The sequence below is a fragment of the Bison bison genome, unplaced genomic scaffold, assembly GCF_000754665.1.
Source record: "Bison bison bison isolate TAMUID 2011002044 unplaced genomic scaffold, Bison_UMD1.0 scf7180017864522, whole genome shotgun sequence".
Taxonomy (NCBI): Eukaryota; Metazoa; Chordata; class Mammalia; order Artiodactyla; family Bovidae; genus Bison; species Bison bison.
Window position 1 is genome coordinate 246868 of NW_011495073.1, and position 11380 is coordinate 258247.

General features: G+C 48.2%; 1 protein-coding gene across 1 annotated transcript in view; it reads left to right on the plus strand.

Moving 5' to 3' along the window:
- ABCA13 (ATP-binding cassette, sub-family A (ABC1), member 13) overlaps positions 1-11380 on the plus strand; it is a 402303-nt gene that overhangs the window by 79893 nt on the left and 311030 nt on the right. Inside the window, exons 18-20 of the mRNA XM_010831050.1 lie at positions 497-2272; positions 4885-4994; positions 10723-10841. Coding sequence (XP_010829352.1) covers positions 497-2272; positions 4885-4994; positions 10723-10841 — 2005 coding nt within the window. The remainder of the gene's footprint in view (positions 1-496; positions 2273-4884; positions 4995-10722; positions 10842-11380) is intronic.

The following is an 11380-nucleotide window of genomic DNA, read 5'->3' on the forward strand; positions in this document are numbered from 1 at the left end:
ATATTCAGAAGGATGTTCCCTCCCACCCTGAGCATCCCATTTGATCATTTCATGTTCCTTTCTTTTCTAAAGGCAAAAGTGCACGGCTCTTTAAGTTGTTAGGTTTGAGGCTTTGCAATGGATTGATACATAAAACCCACCCACTCTTTTCATTATTTGGCAACAAAACATTAATTTTCATCTGGAATGTATTGTAACATTTCAATTTTTCAGTATTATCCTCCTATAATACTATTATAAAGCCCCCGAGAAATCACTGCAGTTTACACTTGAACAACCTCATGAGCCCAGTTATACTTGGATTTTTTCAATAAATACATGCTACAGCACTACCCAATCCATGGTTGGGTGAATCCGTGGGTAGGGAATGGCAGACACAGTTTTTAATCTATGTGGAGGCTTAGTGCCCATAAGCTTTGGATTGTTCAAGGGGCCACTGTGTAAGCTTTCACTCTTTTCATTACTAACCATGAAATTAAAAAATATATATTTACAGTTTTGTTCCAAAGGATAAAATTCTAGAAAATCTGAAACTCGATCATTTTCTCACCTCCATGAAAGAAGATAGATTGGTGAGCGCTTTTTCAACTTTAAAGGAGACTGTGTATCATCTAATAAAGAACTCATTTACATTAGATGATGGAGAATTATATTTTGATAATCATCAAGGACTGCAGCTCCTGGGAGATTTATTCCACACTCTTCTAAGGGAAACATCAATGAAAAACGAGACTGAAAATGATCTGGAGTTTCTTATGGTGCTGAATCAGTTGCTTTCCCATATGAACAGTTCTGAGGACCTTTTCAAACTCAATCAAGATCTCCGGTCAGCTCTTCACCTCGTGAGAGAAACCTCCATAGTGATAGCACATTTCATGGACACTCTTTTAAGCTCTCCTGTTAAGGACTTCCGTGTGCTGTACCCTTCCCTCCAGGAAGTTATACTTGCAAATCTAACCGATTTGCTTTCCTTTGTAAACAATTCATTCCCCCTAAGGAACAGAGCAACATTAGAAATTACCAGGCACTTACTGGGTGTTATCTCAGGAGCAGGTGGAGGGAACTGTACCCTTGACCCACTCTTGGAGATGTCTGACACTCTGACCATGCTGGCCGACGATGGTGTAGAGATGAAAGGTCTTGCCACGTCAGTCACCTCCACCGTGAAATTTCTTAAGTTAGCCAAGAAAATCGCAAGAAAGGTGGCCACCATGTTTCAAACTCATCTCATTTCCATTGCCAATGACACCATGAAATTCTTTGACACTCTTTATTTTCTTTTGCTACAAAGTGTTCGAAATGTTGTCAATGAAATGATTACTTTAAAAAAGGCAGATCATTTAATATTTGAAAATATAGATGACTTGTTGATGCTATTTCTTGACTTGGCCTTTGGGATGATTGGAGTTAAGCCTAATATTTCCCAAGACTCAGATATCCTCAATATGTCATCTGGCATATTCACATACATGAACCAGTCCAAACATCTTTATGATATTAGGGAAGAAATAGCTGACTTTTTAACTTCTGTGAAAATCAATTTGGGAGACGTGGAACGTCTCCTGGCTGCATTTAAAAATGGGGCCCAAATATTTTCTGTGGATTCTGTCAATTTATGGGAAGAAATCCTTGATTGCTTAGTTCTTATAAATAACATCACCAGCCACATAGACTTCTTATATTCTAACCCAACTTCCACTCATAATTTCCCTCGAGATACAAAATGGGAAATAACTCATGAAGTGATCCTGTTTCTGCGTGAAATCCTGTCCCAAAACAGGACAGAGCTAGGGAGCTATTTGAGAACGGTGATCAACCTCATCTCGGTCACGCTTTGGAATGACACAGGGAAGGACCACAGGGGTGTTTTGAATCTGTTGCTGACATTGGCTCCGCATCCAGATGACCTTCTGAAACTCATCAGGACAGCGGCAGAGGCCTCCCGTGAAGCGTCACTTTTTAACACCTCTTGGATTCAGAACGTGACTGAGCAGCAACTCCAAGAAGCGATCCAGACCCTGCTGAGGAAAATAGCTCTCGTGAAGAAAGAGCTTCTCCTCAACAGCTCTCAGTGGACGCACTCCATGAGCACTTTGCTTCAGCCCTTTTTTGAAATTTTTATTCATGCAACCACTGGAACACATGAGAAGACCCAGAAAGAGCTGGTTGACATTCCCAACATCCTCAAACCATTATCACGTTTTCAGAAATACCGGAAGGCATTGATCGCATTGGTTGAATACTGGCAGAGGGTCTCGCTGATTGATCAAAGGTAATGAAACACCCAATTTGTTTTATTCTGCCTGCTCGCACCACCCCTCCCCCGCCACAGTAACTATAAAACAGAAGCAGGCAGGAATCACACTGATCCAGGGTAAGTATAAGTTCAGTTCAGTCGCTCAGTCGTGTCCGACTCTCTGTGACCCCATGAATCGCAGCACGCCAGGCCTCTCTGTCCATCACCAACTCCCGGAGTACACTCAGACTCACGTCCATCGAGTCAGTGATGCCATCCAGCCATCTCATCCTCTGTCGACCCCTTCTCCTCCTTCCCCCAATCCCTCCAGCATCAGAGTCTTTTCCAATGAGTCAACTCTTCGCATGAGGTAGCCAAAGTACTGGAGTTTCAGCTTTAGCATCATTCCTTCCAAAGAAATCCCAGGGCTGATCTCCTTCAGAATGGACTGGTTGGATCTCCTTGCAGTCCAAGGGACTCTCAAGACTCTTCTCCAACACCACAGTTCAAAAGCATCAGTTCTTTGGCGCTCAGTTTTCTTCACAGTCCAACTTTCACATCCATACATGACCACTGGAAAAACCATAGCCTTGACTAGACAGACCTTTGTTGGCAAAGTAATGTCTCTGCTTTTCAATATGCTCTCTAGGTTGGTCATAACTTTCCTTCCAAGGAGTAAGCGTCTTTTAATTTCATGGCTGCAGTCACCATCTGCAGTGATTTTGGAGCCCCCCAAAATAGTCTGACACTGTTTCCACTGTTTCCCCATCTATTTCCCATGAATTGATGGTACCAGATGCCATGATCTTCATTCTCTGAATGCTGAGCTTTAAGCCAACCTTTTCACTCTCCTCTTTCACTTTCATCAAGAGGCTTTTTAGTTCCTCTTCACTTTCTGCCATAAAGGTGATGTTATCTGCATATCTGAGGTTATTGATATTTCTCTCGGCAATCTTGATTCCGGCTTGTGCTTCTTCTAGCCCAGCATTTCTCATGATGTATGTTCCTATAAATAAGGAACTTTTTAAACAGACTTTTTATATTCTAACCCAAATTCCACTCATAATTCCCTCAAGATACAAAGGGAAAGAACTCATCATCCTGTTTTTGCATGAAATCTGGTCATGAAACAGCAGAGAACTAGGGAGTTACTTGAGAATGGTGATCAACCTCATCTCAATCACGCTTTGGAATAGCATAGGGAAGAACCACAGGGATGTGGTCTTTGAGTTCAGCCTTCTTCTCCCTCTGATACTGGCTTCCACAGGAATGATTCAAGCCCAGTCCCTGCTTGCTATTTGACTAGTCAGCACTTAAATATGATTTGAATTTATTCCAAATCTTTCCATTCTATTCACACATCCCAAGACTAGGTAGCTAACTGGCATTTCTGGTCCCCTGCTCTGGCAGCCAACGGTCCTGCTACTTGATATGGAAATAGAGATTTGGGACCACTCAAGTCACACAGAAGTCTGCACTTTCAGTGGTAACTGCCCACTGGGCAAGGCCAGATTTCACCCCTCCTCAGATTCCATCCAAGACCATGTGGTTGACCCACACCCAAGCACCAGCCGCCCAGCCTGAATGGTGGGTCAGGGGAATGGCAGGTTCCTGGAAGGCCCAGTGCTATTGGCCATCATGCTCTGGAGGCTGTCTGCTGCCCAAGGATGTGGGCGAGAGCAGATGTGCCCTGGCCCATCCTCTCTGTGTGTGACACACGGTTCCAGTGGTCTGTGGGCTCCACGGTACCGATGGTTCTGTGAGCCCCAAAGGGAGATGGAAAGTGAACCCTCACTCACCTGCCAGACAGCCTGACCTGCTCTCCTCTATCCCTGTTGCCACAGAGCTGCACCTTGAATCCACTCCTTCTTAAAAAGTTGGAAGGGTCTCTCCTTGGATAGTGAAGCAGGTGTTTATTGGCACGAAGAGCTATTAATAGCAGTGCCTTGGAATTTGAATGCTGGCTTTCAGAGCCTCACTGTTTCTGATCCTAAACTCTGTCTGACTTGACACTTGTCTCCGAATTTTTATTTGAGCTGGAGGTGATTCCGGCAACCCCTGCTCCCCACCAGTCCTGGCTTTCACCCTGAAGTGTCCAGTCCTTCATGGAGGTACTTTACACTGTAGCCCCAAGACTGGAAACTAGTGGGCTGTGATCTGGCTGGGTGTGGTCATCCAAGGCACAGTGCCCAGTTTCATTCCACTTTAGTGATTCCTTCCTTCCACTATTTTTTCCCTGTCTTTTTGTTGTTGTTCGGTCACTCAGTGACTCTTTGTGACCCTATGACTGCAGCATGCCAGGCTTCCCTGTCCTTCACCATCTTCCGGAGCTTGCTCAAACTCATGTCCACTGAGTCGGTGATGCCATCTCCTGTCTTTACTTTTCTTTGATCACTGCCTTCTTGATGAGGAAGATACAAAAAGTCCAAGACAGAGAACCCCTCTGGTAGGGAGGGAATGCCAGGATTGTTGGCAACAAAATGATGCTCTGAATGAAAACAGGAGACCTACTGTCTCCTCGGCTGTGTCCTCTGATGTCTGTGGAGTGAGTGGCCCAGCAGTGGGATGGTTCTTTCACAAGTGTTACACATGCAGTCACTTAGAGAAGCTGGTCTTCACCTCTAATATTCCTGTCTGTTTCCCCCAAGTGTCTTGGATACCTGTCAGGCTTTCCTGCAGTCCCCGAAGCCCCCGGATGCTGTGGTGACCCTGTGGAGAATGGAGACGCTGGCCCAGCACGTGCTCCTCCTCCTTGCAGGTGAGCTGCTCTTGGGAGAAGGGCTGGTTGGTCCCCGCCTGTTTCCAGAGCTCAACTGGCCACAAGATGGTTGGATGCCCTTGAGCTACTCTTGGGCTCAACTGCAGCCTTCTTGCCAGGTTCCCTAGACCCTGAGGACCTCCTCTCCCCCTGCCCCCAGCACTGTGACCTCCAGCCAAGGTGAACATCCCCCTCCCTGCTCCAAGCTCTGCCTCTGCTCATGGAATGTGCTTCCCTGTCTCTGCGGCCTCAACTTCAGCCACGCCCTCTGGCTGGAGCCAGGGCATCTCTTCCAGGAGGAATGCCTGTGTCCCATTTGCGTCCTGTTTGCTTGTGGTGACCTTGAGTTGACCTCTATCTAATGTGGTATTAAGGCTCCTATTTCTTAAGTCTCCCTCCTCTGCCCGAGTCAATGTTCTTTGGAGGCAGCAACTGTGTCTCCGTCTCCTGTGCGTGCCCAGTGCCTGGCATGGAAGATCACTCTACTGACAGGTGCTGGGTGGTCCATGCAGTGACTCAACTCCTAGAACACTTTCTCTGAAGTCCTGGCACTGAGTGCTTGTCTTTAAGTTTGTTGGACCCTCTCCTGCATTTGTTTGCTACTTCACTGAGAACAGGATCTGTTACTCATTCAGTTCTGTCTTCATGATACTCAGCATAGAGTCTGTGACAGTGAGTCATTGCTACTTACATTGTAAACGAATTCATTCATCTAAGATCCTTCTTACCAAATCCATTACTACAGATTTCAGTGACATTTCCCTGGCATACCATTGTGGAAGGAAAGTACCACGAGCTGCCTCGTGGGGCTCCTGGGTGATTTTTAGATCTTTTTCCAAGATGTGAACCCTGGCCTCAGAGCACATTTGGACCATAGACTGCACAGTGCTGCTGGAGTGTATTCACCCACGCATGCATGTTGCTGCTTTTTCACGCGTAGGCTCCTAAATGAGGCTGCACCCAGACCTCTTTTTTTTTTTTTTAATTAAAACAATGTGTTTTTGGCCACATTCCTTTGTGGCTCAAATGGTAAATAATCTGCCTGCAATTCAGGAGACCTGGGTTCAATCCCTTGGTAGGGAAGATCCCCTGGAGAAGGGGATGGCAACCTACTCCAGTGTTCTTGCCTGGAGAATTCCATGGACAGAGGAGTCTGGCAGGATACGGTCCATGGGGTCACAAAGATTCAGACATGACTGAACGACTAACACTTTCACACTTGCTGCTGCGTGTGGAATCTTAGTTCTCTAACCAGGGTTGGAACCTGTGCCTCTGCATTGGGAGCACAGAGTCTCAACCACTGGGTCACCAGGGAAGTCTTTGCACACAGCTGTCTTGGTGTAGTCGGGCCTAAAGTCTTTGACAGCAATGGTGTCAGGGATGTTGGGGAGATGGGTGTGAGCCCAGAGGAGGACACGAGGAAGCTGAGGTGGGCTGATCAGGAGAAGAGAGGAGCTGGGGTCAGTGGAGCAGGCTGTGAGCCCTGGGTCCCGCGTGGAGCCTGCCAGGCCAGCTCTGCCCCCTCCCTGTCGTCCCAGGTGGACCTGACACCTGTCTCACGCTGCTGCCTCCTCCTGACTTACTCTCTGATGACTGTAATTACTTAGATGATTATTCTCAGGTGAGGCGTTATGTCCTCTGAGAAGCTCTTCTCAGCACCCCTGCCTGGGTTCGGTGGCCCTGTGTCAGGCCCCTTAGCTGTGCCCTCTGGGCAGTGAGCCCGTGGGCTCCTTGTGACTGCATTTGAATGTGGGGACTGGAGCCGGCAGCCACTGGCAGATGCTTGGTGAGTGAACACGTGAGCACGTGTTAGCAGCCCTCTTGGGCTCAAGTCTCTGTCCCCCGGGACTCCTGCATGAGCGTGGTCTGTGAATTTTGCTCTGACATCCTGGAGGGAACATGTGGCCCTGGCAGGCAGTGTCCAGGCCCAGGTGTCCCTGTGTGGCTGTGTGGCACTGGAGGACACCCTGCAGAGGTTGCTTGGGCTCAGTGCAGGAATGACCACACCCGCCACCAACAGTGATCTAGGGCCTGGAGGGGGTTGACTAAGGGTGTGCGCAGCAGAGGCTGGGGCTTTGGGAGGAGAGGCTCGTTTGGGGCAGGACCCAGCATATCAAGTGTTAGTGTTAGTTGCTCAGTTGTGTCAGACTCGGCAACCCCATGGATGCAGCCCACTAGGCTCCTCTGTCCATGTGATTCTCCAGGCAGGAATACTGTGGTGGGTTGCCTTTTCCTCCTCCAGGGGATCTTCCCGACCCAGGCATCAAATCTGGGTCTCCTGCATTGTAGGCAGATTCTTTGCCATCTGAGCCACCAGGGAAGATGTCAACTTTGATCTCACATTAAGTTGAATCATGGTGGCTGGGGCAGGGGAAGGACCAGGGCTTCCAGACCAAATGGGCCGGGGTCCAGTGCCTGCAGACACAGGCTGGCCTGAGCTGGACACAGAGGCTGGAGCTCGTGGCTATTTCCAAGTGAGAGGATGAAATCAGTGAGGCATGGATGCATGGGTGCCTGGCATGTACTAGGCCTGCTCCTGGATTCTGTTAAGAGGGCAGGTTGAGTATGGGTGGCCCTGCCCACTGTGGGGACATCATCCCACAGCTTACCAAGAGCTGTTTGTAGCGAAAAAGGGTAACTTAGGGTCTAGCACAGGCTTAGCTTTGATCCACTCACTCACCTCTCTTTTGTAATACCTTCTTAAACCCAAGAATCGATGAATCTTTTAGTGGCAGAGCAGGAGAGGAGTGAGGCTGGTCTGGGAGGCAAGGTGAATTCATTTTATAAGTGAAATCCCAGTTGTCATGTAGGTTTATTTTTTTCTTTAAAGAAAAATCTCTGTTCCCAGTCAGAGATGTTATGAGTGTTGTTGCTGTATTATGCACCTCGGCTCACCTTTGGGTGGCTGACAGATATTCTCACATGCAGAGCTCGCACTCTAAAATGTGGCTGCTTATCTGACATAGTGAACCCAGCCACACTTTAAAGCATAATTATTTCACTGTTTTATAGTCAGCTAATGTAATGGCTTTTAAATAAATTAAACATTCATCAATACTTGAATTTATATGTATTTTGCCATTCTGTACTGCATTTGCTAAATTAATATAGCACACTTGAGTCACTTCGTTACTGAAGATTTAATTTCTAATTTTTATATTTCATTTCAAGAAAACCCAAGCATGTCATACTTAAGCATGAGTAACATTCAAACTTCATCTCCACTTTCCTTATTAAGTTGTCACTCCATTCTGTAGTGACAGGCCCCGAGAAGTTACAAACGCCGGCCAACAGGGTATTGGGGCAGAATGGGCCAAAACGGGCAAGTCGTCCTCTTCTGTCACACAGAGGGAACACAGTCAGATCTGTGACAGTGACTGTTGACAATGAAGCAGTGATTGGTGTGTCACAGAGTTAGGTTCAGCAACACCATGAGGAAAGTAACATTTTTGTCCTTTGGATCTAGTACCTGAAATACGTTAGAAAAGTCTGCCTGGGAACAGGGTGTGTAGTTTGACGGCTCTTAAACCAAAAGGGACCTTGTAGTCACCTTTGACTTGGTTTGATCTGGTTTCCCAAATTGGCAAACAAAGGTCCAGAGAGTGTGAGTGACTTGCCCAGGGCCTGGGGTGTGGGGGAGAAGTCAGAGTCCCTCTTCGGTAGAGAGGCACAGAAGGGATGACCAAACAGAGAAGAGGGTCTGGACAGGGAGATGGGCCAGGCATTGGGGTGGCCTGATGTGACCAAATGCTGGAAGAATGCCAGTAGCAGGTGGGAAGAGCCAGGACTGGTTGAGGGGGCAGGTCTGCAGAGGCCAAGTGAGGTGCAGCAGGAATGGGCCTGGAAGGTAGGGGAAAGAGGTTAGCATTTCCAAGCCTCCCGGGCAGCTGCAGCACAGTGTCAGTGGTGGGGCAGCTACATCTCCAAAACAGAGGGTCCATTTGTTCTCAAGGCTTCCCTGGTGGCTCCGATGGTAAAGAATCCACTTGCAATGCAGGGAACTTGGATTCGACCCTAGGATTGGGAAGATTCCCTGGAGAAGGAAATGGCAACCCACTCCAGTATTCTTACCTGGAGAATCCCATGGACAGAGGAGCCTGGTGGGGTCACAAAGTGTCAGACATGACTGAGTGACTAAGCACACACACATTTGTCCTCAAAGATACATGCTGGATGCTTCATATATCTTCAGATCAGATCAGATCAGTCGCTCGGTCGTGTCCGACTCTTTGCCACCCCATGAATCGCAGCACACCAGGCCTCCCTGTCCATCACCCACTCCCGGAGTTCACTCAGACTCACGTCCATCGAGTCAGTGATGCCATCCAGCCATCTCATCCTCTGTCGTCCCCTTCTCCTCCTGCCCCCAATCCCTCCCAGCATCAGAGTCTTTTCCAATGAGTCAACTCTTGGCATGAGGTGGCCAAAGTACTGGAGTTTCAGCTTTAGCATCATTCCTTCCAAAGAAATCCCAGGGCTGATCTCCTTCAGAATGGACTGGTACCTTACCTTATTCATTTTCCATTTTAATAAGAGATTACTTGTATTTTTAACAATAATATGTTGGGTTTCAAAATAAGAGAAATAGCAAGATTAATGAGAAAATATAAACTGGGTGGTCTGCTTCTGGAAAGTGTGAATTTGGGTTTATTCTATGCACTCTACCTTGTCTGCAGTTCAAAACCTTTTTAAAAAAAGAATTTTTGAGAGACAATGTAAAAATGTAAGAAGCAGGACTTTTGCTTCTTTTTTTTTCCTATGTGAAAGTGACAGAAGTTTTGTTATTCGTGAGAATACATTTCATCTTCTATAAGGTGAAGACACAGAAGCACGCGTGAAACCAGGGGCTGCACGCCTGTGGATGCGCTAGGTTTGCGCATGCGCAGTGGAGCCCTCTGTGATTCGGCAGGGTGGGTCGCGAGGCTGCGCTGAGCAGGGTTGCGAGCAGCCAGGGAAGCAAGGCACTTGTAGTCCTGAGAAGACAAGAAGTCAGGAGCCTGGGGAAGGAGCCGAGAGCGAGTGAGATGGAGCCGCAGGTTCCTTCACCAGCTGCCTGCTTTAGGAAGAGCTCGTGGCCCAGGGTGGAGGCGAGTTGGGGGGAGGGAGTGGCGAGGGACAGGCCTGTCAGGGCGTCACCCTGTCCTGGGCATGACCTGGGGGCTCTGGACAAGGCACAGTGTCCAGAGGTGTTGAGTGTGACTGACAGTCGGGTTTGTGAGGAGCCAGGTGGTACTCCCAGGATGCCGCATCTAAAGGGTGGACGGTGGGGGCCTGCTGTCCATCGTGTGTGTGTGTGTGTGTGTGTGTGTGTGTGTGTGTGCGTGCGCGCACGCGCGCGTGCACGCATGTGTGAGTGAGAGAGCTCGAGCAAGCGAGAGATGCACCTTCAGACTGAGGCCCTTCTACCTGTCGCTACTCCAGGCCCGTTGGTGAAAACCAAGACTGCCCTGGGCAAAGTGGGTGACGGGGCACGTTGCCCAAGGGGTGCGAAGACGGGGGCCGTTTGGGGCGGGGGAGAAATATCTTAACTTCTATACTTTCAGTTAGACCAGAATAAAACAGTGTTTATTTAGTTGCATTTGAGACTCAAAAGGAGCAGCGTCCCCCTCATTTCTGGTAGTTTTAGAATTCTTTATGAATCTGAGTCATTTTGAACCTTTAAACAGTGCCTTTGTGAGAGCCAAGGAGAACTGCATACTGATGGCTTCTCTGTGTGTTTCCTCTGCAGAAAACCACTCTCTGACGAAGGACGTATTGTGTGCCGCTCTGCACTGTGAGCAGAGCGTGGCGAGGCTTCTGCTGTTAGCTGCCCTGCGAGCGGTCGTTCTGGGGCACGACCACTACCAGGTTTGGCGTCTTTGATGACTCAGAGACCTCCCTATTCCTTATGACTGGCCCGTGCAGGACAGTTTCCTGTTCCAGGCTTGCTGGCGTGGTCCTAAAGACAAGGGACCATGGTGCAGAGCTGTGTGGGGAGTCAGGGCTGCAGACTGGGTGTCCACACCTCCTCCCCCAGGTCTTCCGGCTGCTGCTTGAGTGGCTGGCACAGGCTTGGGAGAGCTGGTTGTTAAGTGTTTAAGAGTTTTGCAAGTTGGTTCTTAAACATAGACATCATTAAGAATCCAATTATATATAGTAAAATAAAGTTGAAAACAAAGACACTAAACATTAAGATTCCTCACTTCCTAATTAGTTTAGCATGTTTTGCTCTTGTCTGAGAAGGTTGGCGTTCTTTTATCTGCACAGTGGGCCTGCTACTGCTGGTCTCTTCCCCATCCTGTGTTCAGTGACATCATGTTGCCTGTTTGAGTAGGTCATGCCGAGAGTCTGGCAGGCAGAAGGAACATGGGGGCAGAGGAGAAAAGCCATGTGTGCGTGAGTTTGCC